Source organism: Macaca mulatta, chromosome 18, assembly GCF_049350105.2.
Source record: "Macaca mulatta isolate MMU2019108-1 chromosome 18, T2T-MMU8v2.0, whole genome shotgun sequence".
Classification (NCBI taxonomy): Eukaryota; Metazoa; Chordata; class Mammalia; order Primates; family Cercopithecidae; genus Macaca; species Macaca mulatta.
In genome coordinates, this window is record NC_133423.1 from 80,089,545 (window position 1) to 80,117,140 (window position 27,596).

Here is a 27,596-nt window from a genome sequence, read left to right on the forward strand (position 1 = left end):
CTATCTTTGTCTCTGTTCATTTGCATCATAAGTTGGATTTCCTGAGAATCCAACTTTGAGACAAGGATTTGAGTCCGAGTAGTTTATTTTAGGGGTGACCCAAGGAAGTATTCCTGAATGAATTACCCATGTGAGTCCATGGGGTTCAGTCCCACTAGAGAACTATGAATGACAGCATAGAGCACATCTCAGAGTCCTGCCACATAAAAAAGGCAAGAAAGCTTAGGGTTTTTCCCTCCCATTACCACGGTCATTGGCTGAGGGGTGCACCTGCACTTCAGGCTGAAGCCCTCAAGTGGAAAGTTGTGGGTGCTTGCAGTAGGTTGCCCTGTGATATATGGTGATGGTGATAGTGAGTATCTAGGGCTTACAGGCATAGCACAGGCAGCTGTGCTATGAATTTTATTATTTATAACAAAGTTACAATAAATAAAAATCAGTAAAAATAGCACTCAAAGCTGCTGCATTGGACATTCTGGAAAGCTTCTGGAGTAAGTATCACAAAATTATTACCTGTAGAATTCTTCCCTACCTTATGTTTAGCTCATGAATTGTGCTTCAGAGCCCTATATAACACTGCTCAGGCAAGCCCCCCACCAAAACCTACGTCCAGATGCATCCAGAATTCTCAGAGGCCTTTCCTGTGTTTTTTGCTCTTTTACTAACTCTGAGAATATAGTTCATCATTTAATATTTAGTGAGCCTTCCCTCCACATGAAAGGGCATGAACTAGGCGCTATGAAAGAGCACTAAGTATAAAATACTTCTTTCTTTCTTTCTTTCCCTCTTTCTTTCTTTCTTTCTTTCTTTCTTTCTTTCTTTCTTTCTTTCTTTCTTTCTTTCTTTCTTTCTTTCTCTTTCTTTCTCTTTCTTTCTCTTTCTTTCTTTCTTTCTTTCTTTTGTCTCTCTCTCTCTCTCTCTCTCTCTCTCTCTCTCCCCCCCCCTCCCTCCCTCCCTCCCTCCCTCTCTCTCTCTCTCTCTGTTTCTCTTTCTTTCTTTTTTCAAAACAGGGTCTCACCCAGGCTAGAGTACAGTGGCATGATCTTGGCTCCCTGCAGCCTCAACATCCCTGGACTCACACGATCCTCCTGCCTCAGCCTCTGAGTAGCTGGCACTACAAGTGTGTCACCACGCCCGGCTAATTTTTGTATTTTATTGTAGAGACAAGGTCTCGCTATGTTGCCCAGGCTGGTCTTGAACTCCTGGGCTCAAGCAGTCCTACTGCCTCGGCCTCCTCAAAGTGTTGGGATTACAAGCGTGAGCCACCATGCCTGGTCCTTTTCCTACTTTCAAGGAACTTGTAGTCTTGTTGGACATTAAACTATTTATCATCATTCTTTTGAGGTGGAATACAGGATGAAAGCTGCAGAGATAGAGTTGGTCAAGTCTTTCCAGCTGGAAAATCTATAAGAACAGAAATCAAGATGGCTTGACACAAGAATTAAAATGCTAAATGCACAGAATTAGCAACCTCTGTGGAATCACTGAAGATGGCACTACCTTTAACATTGAGCTGTAGTTGGCATCCTGCCTTATTCCAGCTCTACTGTCAACTCCTCAAGAACAGAATTTTTTTTTTTTTTTTTTTTTTTTTTTTTTGTTGAGACGGAGTCTCGCTTTGTCACCCAGGCTGGAGTGCAGTGGCTGGATCTCAGCTTACTGCAAGCTCCGCCTCCCGGGTTCACGCCATTCTCCTGCCTCAGCCTCCCGAGTAGCTGGGACTACAGGCGCCCGCCACCTCGCCTGGCTAGTTTTTTGTATTTTTTAGTAGAGACGGGGTTTCACCATGTTAGCCAGGATGGTCTCGATCTCCTAACCTCGTGATCCACCCGTCTCGGCCTCCCAAAGTGCTGGGATTACAGGCTTGAGCCACCACGCCCGGCCTCAAGAACAGAATTTTTTAAAATTAATTACCTGTTGTTGCATACCAAGTTATCCCAAAACTTAACATCTTAAAACAAGATGCATGTACTGTCTTAGTTTCTGTGAGTCAGGAATCTGGACACAGCTTAACTGGGTCCTTTTCTCAGTATTTTGCAAGGCTGTAATCAAGATGTTGGCCAAATATTTGGTCTCATCAGAAGGCCAGACTGGGGAAGAATCTGCTTCCAAGTTCACATGGTAGTTGGCAGGATTCAGTTCTTCATGGACTGGTGAACTGAAGGGCTCAGTTCCTAGCCAGGTGTGCTTCTCCAATAGGAAGTCTGCTTCACCAAAGTGTACAAGCCAAGAAAGCAATAGAGAAAGAAGTCACAATCTTTTCTGACCTATTAAGGAAGGGACATCCCATCCCCTTTGCTGTATCTTATAGGTTAGAAGCAAGTCACTAAGTCTAGCCAACACTCAAGAGGAGGGGGTTTCTTACATAAGGCCATGAGCACAAGGAATCATTGGTGGCCATCTTATAAGTCTGCCTATCATGTGTTCTTACCGCCTAGCTTGATAATATTTGTTATTTTGAATGCTTACTATTCCCAAGACAACAAAACAAGTTGAAAGATTGCTCTACAGCAACACAAATATCAGATTTCAGAGGGGGCAGACCATAAATAGGAGAGTTTGGGGGTATAAATTTCTTTTTCTTTTTTTTTGAGACGGAGTCTCGCTTTGTCACCCAGGCTGGAGTGCAGTGGCACGATCTCGGCTCACTGCAAGCTCCGCCTCCCGGGTTCATGCCATTCTCCTGCCTCAGCCTCCCGAGTAGCTGGGACTACAGGAGCCCACCACCACGCCCAGCTAATTTTTTTTTTTTATTTTTAGTAGAGACGGGGTTTCACCATGTTAGCCAGGATGGTCTTGATATCCTGACCTCGTAATCCACCTGCCTCGGCCTCCCAAAGTGTTGGGATTACAGGCGTGAGCAACTGCGCCTGGCTTTGGGGTTATAAATTTCATACTCTTTAGCAGACAAGTCCACTATGAACCCGGTCATGTACTAATAACTAGACTGTGAGCTCCGTGAGGGCAAGACTATATCCAATATCTTGACATCTTCAACACTTAGCGTACCCTTCCCTGACACATGAAAGAAACTTGGAAAACATTAAAGGGTTTGAGGAATGGTCTAGTGAATGACAAATCTATCCCATGTCCCAGGGTACACATTTAACAAAATATTATGAAATTTAGAAAGTGGTCATAAAAAGGGGAAATTTACTATTGCAGGAATACTTTTTTTTTTTTTTTTTTCAGATGGAGTCTTGCTCTGTCGCCCAGGCTGGAGTGCAGTGGCATGATCTCAGCTCACTGCAACCTCCACCTCCCAGGTTCAAGGGATTCTCCTGCCTCAGCCTCCTGAGTAGCTGGGATTACAGATGTGTGCCACCACACTTGGCTAATTTTTGTATTTTTAGTAGAGATGGGGTTTCACCCTATTGGCCAGGCTGGTCTCGATCTCCTGACCTTGTGATCCACCTGCCTTGGCCTCCCACAGTGCTGGGATTGCAAGTGTGAGCCACCGCACCCAGCCTATTTCAGGAATACTTGATTAAATGAATGTCAACAAGGCTTTCCCCATGTTGGCCCTGCCTATCTTCATTTTTCAATAATACTTTTCAAAATGCAAATCTGAGAACACCTATAATGTGGACAAATAGAAACTGTATCCAGTAAAATCCACACTTGCCAGGGCAGTCGGATGAGCCTTTAGAGCCCAGACACTGGGCAAACAGAATGTGAATCTAGGTTTATCTAGTGAGGTCAACCAGCAGGCATTTAGGAACTGCATATGCTCTGGGGAGTAGTGCCCACAGAGATTCAGAGTCGAAGTTCAGCAGAAGAGGAAATTCCTGTGAAAACTTGTGTAAATTTCTCCTCTCTATATAAGGACAGCTATAAAATTTCGTAAGCTCTTAGAAGTCTGGTACTTCCGTGGGTTTAAGAATGTGTCCATTGTTTTAGCATTTACCTCAGAAGAAATGCTGGTTAGAAAAGGAAGTTCACTAGTTCAACCGTTGTGGAAGACAGTGTGGCGATTCCTCAAGGATCTAGAACTAGAAATACCATTTGACCCAGCCATCCCGTTACTGGGTGTATACCCAAAGGATTATAAATCATGCTGCTATAAAGACACATGTACATGTATGTTTATTGTGGCACTATTCTCAATAGCAAAGACTTGGAACCAACCCAAATGTCCATCAATGATAGACTGGATTAAGGAAATGTTGCACATATACACCATGGAATACTATGCAGCCATAAAAAAGGATGAGTTCATGTCCTTTGTAGGGACATGGATGCAGCTGGAAACCATCATTCTGAGCAAACTATCTCTAGGACAGAAAACCAAACGCTGCATGTTCTCACTCATAGGTGGGAATTGAACAATGAGAACACTTGGACACAGGGTAGGGAACATCACATACTGGGGCCTGTCATGGGGTGGGGGGAGTGGGGAGGGATAGCATTAGGAGATACATCTAATGTAAATGACAAGTTAATGGGAGCAGCACACCAACATGGCACATGTATACATATGTGACAAACCTGCACGTTGTGCACATGTACCCTAGAACTTGAAGTATAATAAAAACAAAAAAAAACCCAAAAAGTATAATTGACAAAAAAATTTTTAAAAAGTATAAAAGTGAAAGAAAAAAATAAATATTTTTAAACATGCAAAATTGTTAAAAAAAAAAGAAAAGGAAGTTCATTTATTAAGAGAAATTACTCCTTGGTTTCATAACTAATATACATAACGCTCATTCATTCATTCTTTCACTTCTTCCTTCTTTTCCTCTCTCTCTCTCTTCTTCTTTGTCTTCCTTCCCTCTTTCCTTTCCGGCTTTCTTTCAATACACATATGTACTGTTTTACTGGGATATTCCATAAAAATGACAAACATTCTGAGCGGTTCTCTTATTTTTAAGCAAAATCAGTATTCACAAAGATAGCCTACTTGCATAACCCAATTAAGCCTCAGTTGGAGTAAACTGATTTTTTTTTTTTTTTTTTTTTGACACAGGCTTTCATTCTGTTACCCAAGGTGGAGAGCAGTGGCATAGCTCACTGCAGCCTCAAACTCCTGGGGTCAAGCGATCCTCCCGCCTCAGCCTCCTAAGTAGCTGGGACTACAGGCGTATGCCATCATGCCTGGATAATTTAAAAATTTTTTTTAGAGATGGAGTCTCACAATGTTGCCTAGGCTGATCGTAAATTCCTGGCCTCAAGTGATCCTCCCACTTCAGCTTCCCAAAATACTGGGATTATAGGCACAAGCCACCATGCCTGGCCAATACTTTTAATAGATAATTTCATATTGCGTTTCATGACTCTTCTTATTTAGATACACCATGACACTTGTTGGTGGAGGCTTTTAGCTGAACTTGGAATTTCTGTAACCACTGTACATGTTTATTAAATGATGCTAACCCTACTACTTTCCATTCCCCTGCGTCATATGCTTACACAAAGTCAAACTGGCCTGCTATGGTTATCTTAGAAGCCAGCCTTTCACACCCTGCTGTAGGTATGGTCCCTGAGAAAGTAAGGGCAGACTCTCTTTCCTTTGACAAATTTGTCTATCACCTCTGTCTTAGGAGGAGTGATTTCCTGATTCTATACATGTAAGATATTTGTGGAAAGTCACAAACATCGCCGGCCATTTCAACATTCTTACTCCGTTTTGGGTGACTTAGACCATACATATTAACACTAGCATTCCTTAGATGTTGATAGATGAGTAAGAATCAGATTGTGCACTTCATAACTACAACGGGGTGGTGGTGGGGGGGTTCCCAAGAACTACGGATACTGCAAAAACAAATCCCTTAAGTAAATAGTGGAAAATGATCGTTTATTTTAAGCCCTTTGAGAAGTTGAAAAATGATGCAAAAGGAAAGAACTCGTCTGTTCTTAGTCAGCTTTTGACCTTTGACTATATAAACATAAGAAACACATGAGCTAGAGCTAGGTAACTAAGCAAGACTTCTCTGCCAGCCAGATGAACAAAATGAATCTTCTCCTTAAGGTTTATGGAGACGTACTAGAGCAACACTACACAAAATTATCACACTCAATAATTTATTCATGAAGAAGGCGGTTGCTAAGATCTTGGCATTCTCAGTAACTTTTTATTTTTTAACCTATAAAATGAGGAGATTGGACCAGATGTTTTCTAGTCTTTCCTGCTCTAAAATGTTGACACCAGGGCCCATCAAGTCAGGCTATCTCAGAATCCACACAACAGTTCCTGTCCTTCCACTCCCCTGATAGCAAAAGCCCCTTATTATCTGGCTTGAAAGTTCTATTGTATGTCATCTTGCCATTAGCACACAACAATTAACACACACAGTATGCGAGGCCCTCCCAAAAGCATCCACAAAGGACGATGAAAGCCTCGGCACCAACATCACGTGCCTCTGTTACTATGCACTGAAATGACCTGGCAGGAAGTGGGCCCCAGAGGAAGAAGGGGAACAACGTCTGCTGTAACCTTTATTATCAGAATCTGTTTAGGTTTGTTATATGCCACCTTGACCTTCTAGCTGCTCTTTAGCAATGCTTATCTTTCATTTCTTTCAGGTGAAAACGTACCTCCAAGAAACCCTGTTTATGGCAAATTCCTGTGTAATCTTCAAGTGTTACATGCCCTGTGACATCTGACATCCCCAATAAGACTTTGGGATTCCTTCCTCTCTAAGTTCCCAATTCATGTTGCACATACACTATAATCTTTTCCCTGCTAGCATGTAAGGTCTTCCCAGGAAGGGCTATGTCTCTTGCCTTTGTATCTCCAGTACCCTAGTGCCTGGCATATAAGAGGAGCTAAACATATATTTGCATAGTAAATGCATAAATGAAAGTCTTTTCTGACCAATTTCATCCTGCTCCGACCACTCTTTCATTATACAGCTTAGACTATTTACATCTTGCTACACAAGCATATGCAGCAAATGAACCACTGAGATGCATTATGATTTTTCTTAGTCAAGGAAAATTTTAACGTGCAAGAAAATTGACTATTTAAAGAAACTTTATGTGAATATTTTTGTAACCGGTCAAGGAAGACATGAATTCAAATATTTACAGGGATTTTAAGGAGCAGTCTGAGGGAGGGAGTCCAGAGCTATTCTGTCTAGAATGCAAACTGCCTGAAGAGTCTAAGAACTGGCCTGTTTGCCTCTTCTCAGCCCACACTCCTCAATACCCTAAATTCAAACCTGAATAAAAATTAATAGCAATCAAAAGAAGTATACTCTAAAGAGGTTTACATTCACTAAAAAGAAATGAGTATAAAAGAGAATTATTAAATTTTTCACTTTTGTTTTTCCTTTATTAGACTATTTCTCAAAATGAATATAGCTTTATTTTTTCTTACCATAAAATAGCATGTGTTAATTGAAATAAAATCAGGCAATACAAAAAGCATAAAGAAAAAAATGAAAATTACCTTTAATCCCATCACTCAGAGAGAATTCTCATTAACATTTTACTTTTCCATATTTTTTCCTATGCATATACAGAAAATGTAGTAATGTTATACATGATGTTTTGTAATCTTTTTTTATTAAGCTGCCACACATTATGGGCATCTTTCCTTTACAATGAATATTGATCTTCATTATTATTTTTAAATCTGCAGAGCAATATCCCATTGTATGTCTGTACTGTTACTTAATAAATTCTCTGTTGATGTCATTTACATAGCGTCCAGGTTTTCAGTATTACAAATAACACCATGATGAACATTTTTGTATACTTTTTCAGTTACTTCCTTGGGATAAATGCATATTAAGAAACCGAATACATATTGCCAAATTACCCTCTCCAGAGGCTGATTTTATCACACTCCTACCATCACCAATGAGAGCATGTAGCTCCACAACAACAGTGATCAGCAATCTGCAAATCTATCAGGCAAGAATTACATTCATTGTTGTTTAATTACTTTGACTACTTGCTAGGGAAGCAGGGATCCAATTCTGACAGAAAATTTCACTTCAGCCACGGAAGCTGCTAGGATCAGTCCCATGTTGGGGAAGTAACGAGCGATGTGAATCTGATAATGGTTTAGGCGACGTTCTGCTTATGTTATTTTTTTAAAACACTCTGTTCTTGAAGTCTATATAGTTAAGTTACTGGCTGTTTTGATTTTCATTTTCCCTTTTGGTCTTGCATATGCAAGAATAACTTGAGAAGAATCTGGAAGAATCATGCAGAACTCATTCGCCAACCTCATGTCCCTGCTCACTTCAGTGCGAAATGGGTCTAACACTTCAGTTTACCAACGTGACCAGATCATTCTTCTTTACACGCTCCAGTTTCCTGCTGGAAATACTTCTCTCTCTCTCTCTCTCTCTCACACACACACACATACACACACACACACACACACACACACACACACCCAGCAGTAACCTTATCCCATCCTTCCCTTCCATTGAGTTTTGACTTTATACCAACTGGCTCTCAGTTCTTCCTGCAAAGCAGGACTGGGCCTGCAGCTCACATTTTTCATTAGAAAACCCAGCAAGGCAGGCAGGTCAATATTGTTATGTGAGGGCATGCTGAGAGCCAGAGTGCACGATCTACCTGTGGCTGCTTTAATAAGTAGGATGTGACTTAGGAGATAATCACAATATAGAATATCTGACTAAACTGTTCCATAGATGGAGTGGACAACTTGTTAGATACTGAAAAAAAACAAAACAAAACAAAAAAACACCAAATAAACCCAAAGCTTTTCTGAACTCTTACTGTGTGCCAGGCACCATGTTCATCATTTTCCATAAACTGAATGATTTAATGTTCTAATTATACTTTCAGAAACTGAGAACCAAAGCTTCACAAAAGTGAGTAAGTGACAAGGTCAGAATTCAAATCCAATTACAAAGCTCATGGTTTTCATTATACCATGTCCTTGAGAGTGCCCGTGTGTGATGGTTTAAATGGCGAAGAAATCAGGAATGAAAGAGTCAAAGTTCCCACATTTGGTCATCCCTCTAGACTTTATCCTAGCTCCCCCGCCTCCAGTCCCTCACTCCCCACCCCCAACGCCCACACATTCTTTATTTAACAGCTTGACCATTATAGTTAGGTCCAATTTCCCTGGGCTTATGATACTAGTGCCAACTTAGAATAGTGCAATATATCAAACCAGGCAGCCATGGTGTTCATTACAGGTTCATTACATAATCAAGCCAATTTCAGTCAAGCTTGTAGGGTTAGGTCAGTAACTTGAAATCATCGATGTCCATGCTGGTCTGTGCCCAGAAATAATGACTTTGATAGTGGGAGGAAGAAGATGAATTTTCCAAACAGCCCCCACAATTCTATCCTAAGGACTCTGAGAATAGCTGATTGCACACGAGGTTACTTTATAAGTGGAGTGGCTCCAGAAATTAACTTACGTTACTGGATGTTAAAAGATATTCATCCTGACTTTCTCACTAAATAAATATTTGGGCTAAGGATAAGCCAAAGTTGTGCTGGACGTTAACAAGTCTTTTGACTTGGTGAACAGTGTGGTGCCACATTTACTGGCAGTTGTATTGAAATAAAGTTGAATTGAACTAAAAGCATCTTACTTTCTGTAACATCTTCAAGAAGGTGTTAACAGGCTAGACGCTCCCTTAGCACTCATCCTTACTGTTTTAAACATTACTCTTTGCACTTTTTGGTTCTGCTCTTAGGTAACAGAAATTGGAGGCAACTGGTAAGTCCTTGATTAGTGTCAGGCACCAATGGGATATACACTTTCTCTATAGGTCATGAACTCAAAAAGAGGGTGGTCTACTGTGGATGACCCCATTAGTTGCCTACCTAGATTTACTTCTTCAGCCCCTTCCTTGCTGGCAGAGCTATTTTGTTCAGGAGCTAATGGGCCCCAAACTAGCCCTTCCATTCTCCTTTCTAATTAGTGGCTTAATCATCATAATATTGTAATGTCTTGTTCTGATGATGGTGATGATGATAATGAAGGCTAACACTTTCTAAGCGTTTAGTCTGTGCTAGGTACTTTTTAAAGAACTTTAAAAGGTATCAACTCATTTCGATACAGGAGTTAAGAAGAAATTGCTTAGGCAGATAGTGAGGGTATGGGAGTCCTCAGTAAGGTTTTCCTTTTAATAAAAACAGCCCCCAATCATTTTCTTTTCTAACAAAGAGCAGCCTGTAAAATCGAGCTGCAGACATAGACAAGCAAACTAGGAGCTTGCACAGGTGAATTCCGGCAGTTGTGCCCATGGGAATATACTACTCGGGATGAGGCATGTTCAAAGTGGCAGCACCATCTTCTCTTTTTGCCAGCCACATGTACAGTAAGAAGCAGACTAGATGGCACTGCCCAAGTGGAAAGCCCATTTGTATAATAAGATTAGGGTTGGGAGACCAGCCTTCCCCACGTCACACCTGGTCAAACCAATCTGTGAGCCCTACATAAATCAGACACTGCCTCCTCAAGCCTGCTTATAAAATCTGCTGTGGTCCGCCCTTGCCCCTTTTTTCAGACGTCTTACAAGGAGCTGCTCTCCTCTCCCCTTTCTTATGCCTATTAAGCTCCTTAACCCACCCACGTGTCCGTTTCCTTAATCCTCTTGGCGGGAGATGCCGAACCCTGGATATTTACCCCAGACGGTGATGCCATTTCAGTTTCATTCTTGTAAACCAAAAGAGATAGTTCTCAATCAATCTAGAAAGTTTATTTTGCCAAGGTTAAGGACACACCCTGACATAGCCTCAGGAGATCCTGCTGACATGTGCCCAAGGTGGTTGGCTTTTATACATTTTAGGGAGACATGAGACATCAATCAATATGTGTAAGATGTACATTGGTTCACTTTGGTAAGGCAAGACAACTTGAGGGAGAGCTTCCAAATCCTAAATAGATAAGAGACAAAAGGTTGCATTCTTTTGAGTCCTTGATCAGCCCTCCACTGAATACAAAATTTAGTCTGGCTCAGTGAATTTGCATTTTCACACGAACAATAGGGCAGAGAAAGCAATCAATATGCTCTTGTCTCAGGCGAGCCTCAGAGGGATGACATCGAGCTGCGTCTCTCCTTCGTCCATAAGGAATTTCCTTGTGGGCAAATTGTGAGGGAGGTATGTAGCTTTTTATCTTTGTAGCTATCTTATTTAGGAAAAAAAATGGGAGGTAGATTACCTGACATAGTTCCCAGCTTGTCTTTTCCCTCGGCTTAGTGATTTGGGGGTCCCGAGATTTATTTTCCTTTCACATTCTCATAATAAAGCCATGAGGAAGGTACCATTATTAAACCAAAGCCCAGAGAGATTAACTTGCCTAAAGTCACACAGCTAGAAAGCAGCAGCTGAACCCCCATAGTTTGATTCTAGAGCTTCCCTCTTAACCACTATGTCTTGTAAGCCAGTGAGACAAGAAGTCTGCTGGAGGAACATCTGGGACACTTTAGAGATGAGTTCTTTTTCTTTGGAATGTTGTCATCTGCATATGATATTTGGAACTGCTGCAGGTATCTTGTGTCTATAATAGGAGACACGGCTGAGTATATTGGAGTAAAAAGATGGAAGCTGCTAAACATTTTGAAGACATCATTGGGCAGGGTTGAATTAACTAACCTTGGAACTACTCTATCTCTGGAATTGTTTTTCATGTGACATGATGAACTCAGTATCCTTTAATCTACTTGTTAGATCCCCTGTTACTTGTAGTGAAAAGCACTCTCACTGATACACATAGAAACAAGCATAATTCGGACCTAAGACAAATAGAAATGAGCATAATTCTAACCCTTTTAGGTAGGCACAATATTTGCACTATAAGCAAGATTTTCATTCAGCCAACAAATATTTACTGAACGCCTTCCATTTGCCAGGTATAGTGCAAGTTGCTGCACCAAACAATATGGGAAGGGCAGGTTTCTCCATCCATGGAGGTTATAATCTGGTCATAAATGTAGTGAAAGTGCGGGCAGGCATATTTTGGGACGGTATCTTGAGGACTAATCTGGACTGGGAGTCAGAGAAGGCCCTAATAAAATCCAGTAAAAGCATGCATTACAGATTCAAAAAGAATCCATATAATGTCTGTATCATCCATCAAGTATTTGTGACATGTTTTGGTTTTAGCTGTATAAGCAGTAAGAACTATTATGTGCACAATAGTGTTAGATGTATAAGTATTATTATTATTATTATTTTGAGACGGAGTCTTGCTCCGTCGCCCAGGCCGGAGTGCAGTGGCACGATCTCAGCTCACTGCAAGCTCTGCCTCCTGGGTTCACGCCATTCTCCGGCCTTAGCCTCCCGAGTAGCTGGGACTACATGTGCCCGCCACCACGACCGGCTAATTTCTTGTATTTTTAGTAGAGACGGGGTTTCACTCTGTTAGCCAGGATGGTCTACGATCTCCTGACCTCGTGATCCGCCCGCCTTGGCCTCCCAAAGTGCCGACATTACAGGCGTGAGCCCCGCGCCCGGCCAGGTGTATAAGTATTTAGGTAACTTTATAACAAAATACATTTACTTTAAGAGCCAGACTGTCTTTCCCTTTTAAAGGGAAATACTGAAGCTGAGTTAGGAGAGGCAAACTAACATAAAATATAAGGCAAAGGAGTGGGAACTAAGGCATTTGGTATCTATTTCTAGCTCACTGGGCAGCAGTCCTCCGTGTCTTGAATTCTATAATTTGCGAAATATGATTCATAGGGGTTGCAATGGAATATTTCTGAGTTTTTAAACTAATGAGGGATAAATTTTAAAAATCCCTGTGCTACTGTGAATGTTCTAGAAACTATTCACAAGTTTATTATAGCAAAGAAAATGGGCAAAAGGAAGGGGGTGGGTACAGGACTTGACACTCCAGAAAAGAAGGCAGTGACGTAAAAAATCAAGAGGTAGTCCACACCAGGAAATAGTGCTGTGCACATTAGAGCTGTTACTGAGTAAATACTTGTTGGAATTTCCAGAGATAACCAAACAAACATGAAGAAGGAAGTGGGTTTTTTTTTTTTCAGCTTTATTATGGAAAATATCTAATGTGTACAAAAATACCGAGAATAGTAAATAAGAACGTCCATGCAGCTTCTATGGCCGTACTTACGGCCAACTTGCTTTATTTTTCACCTCCCACTCCTCACTATTCTCAAGCAAATTCCAGACATCATACCATTTCACCCCTAAATATGTCGCACATATCTCTAATGCAAAAGAATGGGAACCAAGACATTTGGTGTCTATGGCTAGCACACTGGGTAGCAGCCTTCTGTGTTTTGAATTTATAACATGTAGAACAAGATTTATAGTTGGTTGCAACCCGAATTTATTTTTAACTAACAGCAATATAAGAGGAGGTGGCTAAACCTCACAAGGCTCTCCATGAGGGAACCTCACTCCTATAAATCCAGGCGGGCGCTTCGTTACCCAGGAGCCCAGGGCGCAGCTCCCGGGCACTTCCTTTCAAGGCCCGGACCCCTGCGGCAGCCCGTGGGACACCGCCCTTTCCGAGCACGGGCTGGTCCCCGCCCCTCCCCCGGGAAGTCTCCGCCCACAGGGCCCCAGCAGCCCCCGCGCGCCCTCGCTCCCTCCCGTCGGCCACCGCCCCTCGGCGTAGGGAGCGGCGTGCCGCCCGGGACGCCTAGGCCTGGGGTCGGGAACGCGCACGCTGTGCGTCCTGGGCTCGCTCGGGATTCTCGCCTGGCGCGGCCGGGGAAAGGTGAACAGTGTGGCCCGCCATGTTCTTCTCCGCGGCGCTCCGGGCCAGGGCGGCTGGCCTCACCGCCCACTGGGTAAGGAGGCTCGAGCCGAGCCCGGCGCTGCTGCCGCCCTTCTCTTGCTCTCTGTGTCTCCCTTAGTTTTGGGCGCAGGAGAGCCCTGGGCTCTGCACGGGCCTGCAGGCGGCAGCAAGGACACTGCGGCCTTCGCCCTCTTAGGGAGGCCGCTGCAGCCCCACCGTGAGAGACAAGCCTCGAGGGAGGGCTGCCAGACTGGGAAGTGTACTCCTAGTTTGGTCGAGGAGGACAGAAAAGAGGGGCTGCTTGGTGATGTGTTTTTGTTTTGTTTTGTTTTGTTTTGTTTTTTTGCTATTTCGCTGTAGCGCAGAATCTAGGCCTGCCCTGGCCAGATCAGTTTCGAAGACCCCCGCCCCGAAGGAGGCACCTCGCATTTCAAGCCTAGTGACCTGGATGCTGTTAGGTTGCAGCATACTGGAGAGCTCTGGCTTGTTTCGTGAAGGCTTACGGAGAACTTCCTTAGGGCTGGAAAAGGGTGACCAATGTTTGATTTACTGCAGTTGTGCTTTGCATATCGGAAATGCTGGGTAAATAAATGGTATCAAACTGACTCTGAAAGAACGGCGCCGCAAATAACTGCACCCAGTTAAAGAACCACAGGATTTTAGAGGTTAAATGGTCTGTTTGAGATCCAAGTACATCTCATTGTAGGCAAGGAAATTGAATTGCAGAGAAGTTGAAACACTCCTTCATGTTAATCTAAAAATGCAGATTCCAGAAATGTCAGTTATAACAACAGGGCCTGTTACACAAGTAATACTGGAAAGAAGCCTTAGTTTTGTTTGTTTTCTAGGAGTAAAATAGGTTAAGTCATTTCTCAGCAAGAGGGAGATAGTGTATGTTCGTTGAGAATGAATTCAGGGTTTTAAGAGTTAGACTCGAGTTTGGATGGTAGCTTAACTGCCTTTTGTGGCTCTATGACTTTGTGCTATTAATCTTCCTCAGTTTCTTCAGTTGTAAAATGGGAATATTCCTTTTTGCAGAGTTCAGTCTTTCAGTAAACATTTGAAGTCTTACTGTAGGTCATGCACTGCTGAGCTCTAGGTAACAGTGTGGATAATAATGATAGTCATTTGATAACTGTTTTCTGTATGCCAAGCACTGAGTTAAATATCTACATTCCACATCCCATTTTTGAGGTTGATATTACTTTTTCCTCATATTACAGATAAGGAAAAGACTTAGTTCCCATTCTTTTGGAATTGATAGTCTCACGTAAGAGGAACTTTAAGATAAATATGAGACGATGTAAAAGCACAGTGTTAGAGATGTGAATAGGGTCATCCAATGTGGTTTCAAGGTGCATAAGATTTTTCCTGAAGGTAGTACTAACAGATTGGGCGTGGGGTCAGAGGGTATTCTAGGTGGAAAGGACAACTTAAAAAAAGCCTTGTTGGCAAGAAAAAGATCGGTATGTATGAGAAGCCACCTCTGCTGTTGGAGGTAAGGTGTGTTCCCAAATGAAATAAGGGGGAGACAGGGGCCAGATATTGGAGCTCCTTGCGTGCCATACTGAAGAATTTGATTTTATCTCAGAGGCAGTAAGAAGTCAGTGAAAGTTTTTAGAGTACAGAAATAAGATCTGGTTTCTGTTTTGGATGGGTCACTGGATAGGACTGAGGGTGGAATGGGTTTGATTTGGACCCAGAAACTGGGAGACTAAGTAGATAAGAGGCTCTTGCAGAATGCTAGGTGAAAGATGATGAGCGTCAGACATGGTAGAAAGAATAGAAATAAGAGTGCCTGTAGATTTTCTTTTGTTTTTGAGGCAAAGGGGCTAGAAGTATAAATTGAAAAGCAGTTTTAACAATGAAAAAGAACAACTTGAGGTAGTGGAGGACCATTTTAATCAGGTTTAATGTTTCTACAACTCTCCCTCTCCCTCTCTCCCTCTGTCCCTCTGTCCCTCTGTCCCTCTGTCCCTCTCTCCCTCTCTCCCTCTCTCCCTCTCTCCCTCTCTCCCTCTCTCCCTCTCTGTCTCCCTCCCGCTCCGCCTCTCCCTCCCCGCTTTTTTTAAACAAATAGTACCTGATATGCAGTATGTACACAATATTTGAGTTGATGAATAAGTTTAATTTTTATTACACATGTAATACGTTATAGGAAAAACAGTATTGAGATTACCACATAGAATAAGCTCAAAAAATAAAAATCATCCATTGTCTTGTCAACCTGGAAATTACCATTGTTAACATTTTGATGTCTACACTTAACAGACCTTACAGATAATTAGTTTTTACAAAATGGGGAAGATATTATTTATACTGTTTGGTAGCCTGCTTTTTTGTAATGTATTCTGATCAGCTTTCCTTATCAGTAGACATTTCTACACTGTCATTTTAATGCTACATAGCATTCCATTGTGAGGCTGTTCTATTGCTTATATAACCAGGCCCTTCTAACCTTTCACAAGTAGTGGGATTTCACATTAAACCGAGCAAGTATCAAGAAAAGTACAAGAAAAGTCTACCTAAGTTCCTTTCCTAAATGAGAAACCTTTAGTATTATTTTTTATTATTGATTTATTATTTTCTTTTTAAACGGAGTCTGGCTCGTAGCCCTGGCTGGAGTACAGTGGCGCGATCTCGGCTCACTGCAAGCTGCGCCTTCCGGGTTCACACCATTCTCCTGCCTCAGCCTCCTGAGAAGCTGGGACTACAGGCGCCCACCACCATGCCCGGCTGATTTTTTGTATTTTTATAGAGACGGAGTTTCACCGTTTTAGCCAGGATGGTCTCGATCTCCTGACCTGGTGATCCGCCCGCCTCGGCCTCCCAAAGTGCTGGGACTAGAGGCGTGAGCCACCGCGCCCGGCCTAAATGAGAAACCTTTAATGATTATGCTTTCAAATAAATTGCCTATTCTAATTTCTGCTTTGCTAGCTGCCATTCTCTTGAAGAGGCTTTTCAGCTCATTGTTGCTTAAAATATGGCCAGAATTAAGTACTAGTTTGTGTGACCTTGAGCCATCACAATCTCTTTGAGCCTCATTTTTCTTTTCTGTAAAGTGAGATAATACCTCATAGGTGATTGTAGTAATTGACTAAAAGTTATAAATTATGGAGTAATAGATAATCAGAATAAGTTTATTCTCTTCTTCAGTAATTGCCCATGGTTTTTCTGTAATGTTGATGCCACTTTAGAACTTACCACTGCCTCATTCCCAAGCTGCTACTGTAGTTTTGAAGGTGAGGGGATTGTGGTGGCATTTTCAATTGCAGTTACTCCTTTACTTACAATGAGATTACATCCTGATTAAACCCACTGTAAATTGAAAGTATGTAAATTTCAATTTACAGTGGGGTTATCTGGACTTAATCGAGGAGCATGCTGAATATTCATCATGCTTTAAAGTTGGGAAATTGCACGACAGGCCATTGTGAGTCAGGGACCATCTGTATTGTATATTTTTTCATTCATTGAGGATATTTTCCTTTATGTCTTTAAGCATGATTATAGCTGTCCTGAAGTTTCTAGTTGATTCTTTCTTCTTGAAAATATGTTTTCCTTTTTTGTTTGTTTCCCATATGTTGAACAATTTTGGATTGTATGCTGAATTTTGTGAATGATAATGTTGTAGAGGTTCTAGATCCTGTTTTATTCCTCCAAATAGTGTGTTTTGTTGTTGCTATTCATATCCCTTGTGGGCAGCAGATCAAATATTGGTTCTGTTCTTTTAGCTAGATTCCTTGGAGTCTGCAGCATGTACATGCATGGTTCAGGGTTCAGCCAGAGATTTCCGTAGAATTTATATACCGAATGTATAGGACTCCCTCCCCCTTTCTGACTCTTCCTTTTCTGGGATTTCCCACTTTACCATGTCTGTTGTTGTTCTAAACTCTAAGTGAGGCCTGCCTTCAGGCTAAAAGATGTAAAGGAAAAACAAAAACCTCATTGGCTTTTTATGCATGTAGACTCCCCTTCTGTGTCTGCCTGTTTGGTTGTTCCCCAGGGCCTTCAGAAAGCTTTTGTTTTTATAAAATATTTTGTCCAGAGTTTATAGTTATTCAGTGGTTTGCCCTGACAGTGTCTACTTAGCCATACTAGAAGTATGCCATCTTGTGTGGTGGCACTTTTCCTTCCAAATTTTAAGTTTTGTACAATGAAATGTTTTCCCCATTCCATTAGAGATTTTTTTTTTTTTTTAACAATTTTTAACATTTTATTGATTTAGGGGCCAAACAAAGCAGCATTTGGTCAGTTAAGAAAGGCACCTCATTGAAAATAATACATCACAGTGCTGTTGAGTGATCCCAGTCACAGGATTTGATAATGGAAAGGACAATCTTTGGATGACATAGCTTAGGACACTTGCTCATTTATTTAAAAGAGTCCCTTCACACACTGCAGCTAAAAGAAGCATAGGACTGGCATGTGCTGGGTAGCTGTGAGAGGTTACTCATGAGAGTAGGTAGCCTAGTAAATCAGTGGTAAGTCAGGGGAAGGGAATCAGCCTCCCTTTCCATTCCATTCCCTTCCCCCTCCCCTTGATTCCAGTATGCTTGATCTGTTGAGCCACCATCCCTGTGAATACACCTTACGTCTCTTTCAAATGTGGAGACGGTTTTTTGATCTTACAGTGTGTGGAACCAGGGTCAGTAATCAAAGCCTCCCTGTTGCAAGCTATAGACACACAGGACGACAATTTGATTTCCTGTACTCTTGGTCTGGAACCCATGGGGTTCTGAGATAAAAGCTGACGTCTTAGTGCACTGGCTTTAAAAAATATTTTCACCAGTCCAGAGTGAATGAAAACCCAATTCCTTAGAAACAATACTGTATCTCTCTATTTCTACCCCCACCCTCCAAGCATGGTTTTTTTTAAAAATTAATTTTTCCCTTACACTTTAAAAACTCCCACCTATGTATAAAAGAAACTGCCACACTACAATAACACTGCTGTTGTTCCCAGTATTCCTCTGAGCCCCTCACCGGCCCTCCCTCACCATCCTCACCCTGACCACCCTTCCCTTCTGCCCAGCACCTAAGAGCAGGGATCACGCCGCGGGGTGATGAGCAGTGGTGTAGTCTCGTCTGGCCTTCTGATACTAGGATGTGGCTTTGGAGAAGGCTGCTAGGATGCTTGCGAACACGACATCAGGGGTCAGGGATGCATCGATAGCAGAGTGGATCCCCTGTTTCCTGTAGTACTCTACGAGTGGGGTGGTTTGAGTGTGGTAGGCTTGCAGGCGGATTTTCAAGGCCTTCTCATTATCATCTGATCGACGAATCAAGGGTTCCCCAGTGATGCAATCTTTCATGGGCTCTTTTGGAGGGTTGAACTCCTCATGGTAGGAACGGCCACTCTTGGGGTGAATCAGCCGAGTCTGGGATGCTGAATTCAATCACAGAATCAAGCTGCTCTTTCCGCGTCTCCATGAGGTCATCGAGCATTTCTGCCTGCCTCACAGTCCGAGGGAAGCCATCCAGAAGAAAACCATTTTTGCACAAGGGGGTCTCCAAATTCTTCTCAGTGAGTTCCACTACCATTTCATCACTCACCAGTTTCCCACCATCCATAGTTGCCTTCAGCTTTATTCCTAGCTCTGAGCCAGAAGCCGCCATGGCCCTCAGCATGTCCCCAGTAGCCATATGGCAGACACAGAAGTTTTCAGCCAATCTGGGTGCCTGGGTGCCTTTACAGGCCCGGGGAGGCCCCAGCAGCACAGCCCGGATGCCTTTAGGATACTCGGGTTCTGCTGCTGGCACGCTGGGAGCCATGTCCACCGAAGTCTCTCACTCTCCATTAGAGATTCTTAAACTTGATTTTGTAATTTCCCAGTGTATCTCCATTGTGACTCAAAGGACTCTAAAGAAGTTAATGTAGGAAAAACACCCCAAAACATTTAGTTTTTTATTCCTGCTGTAACAAATTTCCACAAACTTTGTGGCATAAAACGTCACATTTTTTACCTTACAGTTCTGGAGGTTAAAAGTGACATAGGTCTCAGTGGGCTAAAATTAAAGTGTAGGCCAAGCTTCATTCGTTTTTGGAGGCTCTAGAGGTGAATCTCTTTTCTTGGCTTTTCCAGCTCCTAGAGGCTGCTCTTGATCCCTTCTTTGATCTCCAAACCCGGCAAAGGCAGGTCTAGTTCTTACATGCATCACTTTGACCCTACTTCTGGCATTCATCACATATTCTTCCTTGACTCTCCTTCCTCTTCCACTTTGTAAGAATGCTGTGATTGATGACATTGGGCCCACCTAGATAATCTAGGATAATCTCCCTATTTTAAGGTTGGCTGATTAGCAGCCTTAATTCTCCTTTATTGTGTAAACTAATATTCACAGGTTTCCAGGATTAGGATGTAGTTATCTTTGGGAGACCATTATTCTGCCTGCCATAGCCATAAATTAGCAGTTTAAGGAGAGAGAGAATGAACAAACTATGCAGTGAGCTTCAGTAGGCCTTTTTATTAGAGACGTGACCTTTTTATTAGAGACGCAAACTCAGTTTCCGTTTCAAAGTTATAAATAGTTGGCTTTCCCTTCTCTTTGGGCACTGTTGAGTACCTTAGTGCTCAGTACATTGAGTAATAAATTATAAGTCTATTGACCATGGTGTATAACCTATTAAGTGAAAGTCAGTCTGATTTTCCAATGGGGAACCTTGTCAGTAGTTTTTGAATCAGTTCGGGAAGCATGTTATAAATCAGTTATAGGAAATGTCTTTCATTCAACAAAACATTAAAGACAGTTTACACACATTTTGGTTAGGGGGAAGGTGGCTTTATCTGTGGGATATTTTGCTAGGTGTTACCGGTAAGATATATGAAAATTGCTGGACAAATAAATGCCCAAGATCACACAGTAGTAAGGGCTGGGTTTATTTGCAAGTCCTGTTTTGTTTTGTTTTTAATCTACCTTTCTGAAGTTGCTGAAACAATTGAAGTTGCTAAGGGAAATCACTATGTATGGTGAAGATTTAAATTTAATAGGCACTCTAGTAATAAAAGGTGTGCCAGTGTAAGCAGACTAGGGAAATGATTTCACTTTGCTTAGGGAAAAGAGATGGAGGTTTAGGGGCTTTAAAGGGGTAAGAGGAGGAGGTTAACCTTGGTCATGATGGATGAGTGGAAGGTGTAAGTTGAGATAATGCCGTAGGTATAGCTAGTTACATATACAAGGACAGTGAAGAACATGAGATGAGACTGAACCCCAGGTCCACTGGATGGGTGTTTCATTTCTATAAATTATTCTTGTCCTTAGAACAGTTGGTTGTTGCTTGTATTCATGTGGGATTTTATATCTTTAAAGAATGTTTTCTTTAATGTATGGTCAAGATGACCGGAATCATTAATGTTGTTATCTTAATCTGTAATGCACAGTGCCTGTAATACCTGGGCTGTTCGTGCAGCTTTTCTATAATATAAAATTTAGCCAAATTACATTTGTTAATTCTCTCATAGTATGGTAAAAATTACTTACGTTTTAACCTGAATAACATTTTTAGCTAAGTTACTGATGGAATTTTACTTGGAGGATGTTTGTAAAAGTCCTCCTATGTCTATCTGAAAATACAGCAAAACTTAAATTTTAGTGGTTAAGGCATGTACTGAAGTCAGGAAAATCTGTATGTAGCATTTCATTTATTTAGCTGTGTGATCTAGGGAGAGTTTTTCCCCCTTCTTTGAGCCTTAATTTTCTCACCTGTAAAATAAGATAATAATACCTACTTGGTAGGCTTGCTGAGAGGATTAAATGAATTATAGTGTAGATTTGTAAAGTTTATACCATGAAATCTGACATAGAGTAAGCGTTTGTATTTACGATTATCCTTGAAATAGATTTCACAATTATTAACCCAGCATCAACTTTGTTAAAATAAAATGCACTGAAAAACTTTTGTTTTTCAGGGATTTTTTTTTTTTTTTTTTTTTTTTTTTTTTTGAGACAGAGTCTCAGTCTGTCCCCCAGGCTGGAGTTCAGTGGCGTGATCTTGGCTCACTGCAACCTCCTGGGTTCAAGTGATTCTCCTGCCTCAGCCTCCCAAGTAGCTGGGATTAAAGGCACATGCCACCATGCCTGGCTAATTTTTGTATTTTTAGTAGAGATGGGGTTTCACCATGTTGGCCAGGCTGGTCTCAAACTCCTGACCTCAGGTGATCCACCTGCCTTGGCCTCTCAAAGTGCTGGGATTACAGGCATAAGCCACTGCACCCAGCCTCGAGGATTTTTTTTTTTTAATGTAAAAATACTTAGTCTGAATGAATGTATTACAGACGCTGACTTTTTGAGGAGGTTTCAGTTTCTTGCTTGAACTGGCAATGGGGAACGCTGTAAGTAACAAGTCAGCAGATGATGTGAACAGTGGGAGGAAAGCACGGAGGGAGGGACCTCAGACCACTTTGGATTCACCGGAGATGTTTCACGTGTGCACTGTGACTCTTGCATAGGCAAATACACATCTTGGTGGATTTAATCTGTAAATATTAGGGATCGTCTAAAAGATATATTCCTTGCCTTAGCTGGCCTCTGATAAGGGGGAAAAAAGAGTTTTTGAATTGCCTGACCTTAGTCTTGTCTTTATAATTAGATTACTGCTTCTGTCAGTTTTGTTTTACTGGCTTCTGAGTCTCTTATTAACTTCTGTTAGCTGGATGGGTCCTTCTGTAATGCAAATGTCTGATAGAACTGAAAGGAGAGCTTCGTTGGATGGCAGTATTGTTTGAACAACAGAAGAAATTCAGAAAAAGAGTAGAGCCCATGAAAAAACAATGAAGGAATCTTATTCTTGAGGAGAATATAAAACTTTAATTTTTGTCATTTTGAGCTGTTGGTATTGCCAGTGACAGTGAAAGGGAAATTTCGGCTGGTAGAAAGAGCACAGGGTCCTTAGATTCAAAGAGCCTAGGCTCAAAATCCAGCTGTCACTAAATGTGCGGTATGGGGCAAGTTACTGTCTTTGAGCCTGAGTTTCTGTAAATGTAAAATGGAAATGATGACTCACTACAGATTTTTTAGGAATTGGGAAAAAGTATGTAGAAGAGCTTAACACAGAGGCACTCAAGTTTCCTTGAATCCAATGCAAAGGCAGCCACTGTTTTGGCCTGCTTAAATCTCTGTTCCTTCTGAAACACACACACACACAAGCTAGAATTCAAACCCACTGATAATTTTTAGTTGTATATTAGGCTATGATATTATTTACTTAAAAAAGTTACTTGGTTCCATGCTTTTCTTCTTAAAAAAGGGAAGTTAACTTGCATTTTCAATTGAACTCAATTGGAATTTCTTGAGGTATAGACATTTCAGAGTCCAATGAGAAGCCAGATTCTAGAGAAAAGACTATAGGTAGTCAAAGAAGGGGATGGGTGGGAACTCAGCTTATTCTTTGAATCATTCCAGCCTAGCTAAGTTGTTTTTTCCAGTTTTAAGCCTGGTCCTGGAATGCCTCTTTATTTCAAAGTGAAACAAAATTGAAATGGCCCAGTAAGTAGTGTAAAGATGTTAATGAGAAGTTTTAATATTTTATTCCTTTATTGAAAGTGTCTGACATAGACATTACAATGAATGTAAAATAGGTGATATTCTTTAAACACACAAAAAAACAATTTTCAAAGGCATTTTCAGGCCACCTGTAACTTGATAGGGATGAGTAACAGTTTGTGCCAGTTAAAAAAAACAGCGCTAAGATTTATCAGTTTATCTTCACTATTTAGTTTACTTCTTTATTGTTTGTTTACTTACTACTCTTTTAAGACAGCATCTCACTCCGTCTCCCAGGCTTGAGTACAGTGGCATGATCATGGCTCGCTGCGACCTCAACCTCTTGGGCTCAAGCGATGCTCCCACCTCAGCCTCTCAGGTAGCTGGGACTACAGGCATGTGCCGCCATGCCTAGCTAATTTGTGTATTTTTTGTAGAGACAGGGTCTCACTATGTTGCCCAGGCTGATTTCAAACCCCTGGCTTCAAGCGATCTACGGGGCTTGGCTTTCCAAAGTTTTGGGATTATAGGTATGAGCTACCGTGTCTGGCCAGCTTCTTTTATTTTATAAACATTGTCTCAGCCCTTAACGCAGTTTTGAAGAGGTCGACTTCAGACTTTGAAATTAAGTTGCTCAAATGTTATGCTAGTGTGTATACATTCAGGTTTTTTGCAGGAATAGAAGAGAATGGTGGCAAGGATTAAAAAAAGATCAAATAATTTGCATCTTTCTCTCTTAACAGGAGCATTGTAAGCCAAGTAGGCAGGGCTTTTCATTTCTTATCTGCCTGCCTGTATATATATGGAGGCCTAATTTTCTTCCTTAAACTCCTTGGTTTCTTAGACCTACTATGTTCTTTTAAAGCTTTGATGGCATCAAATAGTCAAGTGGCTAATAATAAGGTCATGGCCTTTGTAGTCATGTGGCCCTAGGATCTAACATAATTTCTGCCAATAATTAGTGATGTGACCTAACCTTGAGAAGTTTGCATAACTTGTTTAAATTTCTGGAAATTATACCCACCTTGCAGGGAACTTTAAGAATTAAATAATGTATAAAAAGCTTAGTGCCTGACATGTAGTACTTCTAATAATAATAGCTAATGATAGCCAGCACTAAATAGTACTTACCATCTGCCAGGCAGAATATTAAGCACTTTATTAAGTACATTTTTTTTCCCCCGAGATGGAGTCTCACCCTATTTCACAGGCTGGAGTGTTGTGGCGTGTGCTAGGCTCACTGCAACGTCTGCCTCCTGGATTCAAGCGATTCTCCTGCCTCGGCCTCCCAGTTAGCTGGAATTATAGGCACGCACCACCACGCCCAGCTAATTTTTGTGTTTTTAGTAGGGACAGGGTCTCATCATGTTGGCTGGACTGGTCTCGAACCCCTGAACTCAGGTGATCCATCCGCCTCAGCCTCCTAAAGTGATGGGATTACAGGCGTGAGCCACTGTGCCCGGCCTGAAGTACATCGTTTAATGCTCTCAAGAACCCTTTGAAGTACATGCCATCATTTTTCTCTTTTTATAAATGAGGAAACAGGCTCTGGAGCTGAGCTTTTAGCCATTTTGCTATATTGTCTCTCCATACATAGGGTATTAATGGAATATTAGATAACAGTGATACATCCCACCTTCAGAGTGCTAGAATGTGGAAAATGTGCTTTTTAGAAATGCTGAAATTGACACTTCCTATACTAGAACGTGTTTAGTGTTGGTTGTCTTTTACACCACACTCAACATCAGAAGGATTTTTTTTTTTTTTTTTTTTTTTGGATAGAGAATCTCGCTGTGTCGCCCAGGCTGGAGTGCAGTGGCTCGATCTCGGCTCACTGCAACCTCCACCTTCCAGGTTCAAGCAATTCTCCTGCCTCAGCCTCCCAAGTAGCTGGGATTACAGGTGTGCGCCACCACATGCTGCAAATTTTTGTATTTTTAGTAGAGATAGGGTTTCACCATATTGGACAGGCTGATCTCGAACTCCTGACCTTGTGATCCGCCCACCTTGGCCTCCCAAAGTGCTGGGATTACAGACTGTGCCTGGCCAGAAGGATGGTATTTTTAAGATTAGTTTGGTGACATTAGACAGGATGTTTTGAATTGACAAAGGGATCAGCTAGAAGACTTACAGTAATGTACAGACATGAAATAATGTCTGAAATAGTGGTGATAGTAAGACAGGGACAGAACTAAAGACTTCATTGGGTTTTTTGGTTGGTTTTGTTTTCAGACAGGGTCTTACTTTGTCACCCAGACTAGAGTGCAGTGGCGTGATTTCAGCTCACTGCAACCTTCACCTCCCAGGTTTAGGCAATTCTCCCACCTCATCCTCCTGAGTAGCTGGGACTACAGGTGTGCGCCACCACAGTCAGCTAATTTTTGTATTTTTTGTTAGAAATGCAGTTTCACCACGTTGACCGGGCTGGTCTTGAACTCCTGACCTCAAGTGACACTCTTGCCTTGGCCTCCCAAAGTGCTGGGATTACAGGTGTGAGCCACTGTGCCCAGCCCTTCATAGGTTTTTAAAAGTTTAAATGTAATACATATAATGGCAAAAAATTCAAACAGTAAGCAAGGCTACATATTATAGTGTGTGTGTGTGTGTATATATATATATATATAAAAAACAGTACAGAGTAGGGATACAAGAATATGTATTATAAAAAATATATGTTGCATATATTATATATGTTTTTTTTTTTTTTTTTGAGACGGAGTCTCACTCTGTTGCCCAGGCTGGAGTGCAGTGGCGCGATCTCGGCTCACTGCAAGCTCCGCCTCCCGGGTTCACGCCATTCTCCTGCCTCAGCCTCCTGAGTAGCTGGGACTACAGGCGCCTGCCACCGCGCCCGGCTAATTTTTTGTATTTTTAGTAGAGACGGGGTTTCACCGTGGTCTCGATCTCCTGACCTTGTGATCCGCCCGCCTCAGCCTCCCGAAGTGCTGGGATTACAGGCGTGAGCCACCGCGCCCGGCCATATTATATATGTTAACCCATGATACATCCCACGTCCTAACTTTCCACATTATAATACCTCTGAAAGTGGGATGTATCACTGTTATCTAATATTCCATAAATACTCTATGTATGGAGAGACAATGTAACAAAACAATTAAAAGCCCAGCTCCAGAGCCTGTTTCCTCATTTGTAGAAACAGAATAATAACAGTGTGTACTTCATAGGGTTCTTGAGAGCATTAAGAGATGTATTTCATGTAAAGTGCTTAATATTCTCCTGGCAGTAAAGACTAGATTTTCGGCCGGGCGCGGTGGCTCAAGCCTGTAATCCCAGCACTTTGGGAGGCCGAGGCGGGCGGATCACAAGGTCAGGAGATCGAGACCACAGTGAAACCCCGTCTCTACTAAAAATACAAAAAAAATTAGCCGGGCGCGGTGGCGGGCGCCTGTAGGCCTAGCTACTCAGGAGGCTGAGGCAGGAGAATGGCGTGAACCCAGGAGGCGGAGCTTGCAGTGAGCCGAGATCGCGCCACTGCACTCCAGCCTGGGCAACAGCGTGAGACTCCGTCTCAAAAAAAAAAAAAAAAAAAAAAAAAAAGACTAGATTTTCTTCCCACTCCAGATCCTTGATTCCTCTGCTTAGAGACAGCAGCTGTTACTGGTTTCTTTTATGATGTCTCTGTTGAGATATTTTGATAGAAAAAGCAGTAAAAAATGGAAACTGGCACATTTCTAGATTTTATTGACTTTCTTAAAAAGAACTTTGACAGATCTGAAATTTTACCCCATTTGTAAGCTAACAAGTTAACCTGCCTCAGTTTCATGGATACTGGCAGGGGGCAGCATCCTGGGTCAGTAGGCAGCATGAACTTCATGTTAGTTCCCCCTGACATTCATATCTAATGGTAAGGGAGGAGACCACCCGCATATTGTCTTATGCCCAATTTCTGCCTCCAAAGAAAGAAGAAGTAAAAACTAAAGGCAGAAATGAAATGCACAAGCAGACAGCCCAGAGCCACACCCTGGTCCTGGTAGTTAAAGATCGACCCCTGACCTAGTTGGCTGTGTTGTCTATAGATTACAGACATTGTATAGAAAAGCACTGTGAAAATCCCTGTCCTGTCCTGTTCTGTTCCGTTCTAATTACCGGTGCATGCAGCCCCCACCGAGTCACGTACCCTCTGTTTGCTCAATTGATCACGACCCTTTCACATGGACCCCCTTAGAGTTGTGAGCCCTTAAAAGGGACAGGAATTGCTCACTCGGGGAGCTCAGTTGTTGGAGACGTGAGTCTTCCCGAAGCTCCCGGCTGAATAAAGCCCTTCCTTCTTTAACTCGGTGTCTTGGGGGTTTCGTCTGCGGTTTGTCCTGGTACAACGGGAGTGATATGGAACAGCCCAGGTGAATGCTGTGCATCATAGCTAAGGGACCTTGACTTGGGAAACCCTGTCTGTAAGAAAACTCACTCAGCTTTTGCCCCAGGAGAAGATATTCTC

At 42.0% G+C, this 27,596-nt stretch overlaps 2 protein-coding genes across 5 annotated transcripts in view; both read left to right on the plus strand.

Annotated features, from left to right (window-relative positions):
- Positions 1-5,378, plus strand: part of LOC106994409 (uncharacterized) — a 74,404-nt gene extending 69,026 nt beyond the window's left edge. Inside the window, exon 9 of the mRNA XM_077975246.1 lies at positions 4,967-5,378. The gene's annotated coding sequence lies outside the window, so the exon portion shown is untranslated. The remainder of the gene's footprint in view (positions 1-4,966) is intronic.
- Positions 5,379-13,264: 7,886 nt separating this feature from the next.
- Positions 13,265-27,596, plus strand: part of NDUFV2 (NADH:ubiquinone oxidoreductase core subunit V2) — a 35,085-nt gene continuing 20,753 nt past the window's right edge. The window contains exons 1-3 of one of the 4 annotated variants that reach the window (XM_077974646.1): positions 13,265-13,709; positions 14,018-14,239; positions 19,007-19,669. In XM_077974646.1, the coding sequence (XP_077830772.1) occupies positions 13,300-13,709; positions 14,018-14,239; positions 19,007-19,538 (1,164 nt within the window). In that variant the 5' untranslated portion in view covers positions 13,265-13,299 and the 3' untranslated portion in view covers positions 19,539-19,669. 4 annotated transcript variants of the gene reach the window in all.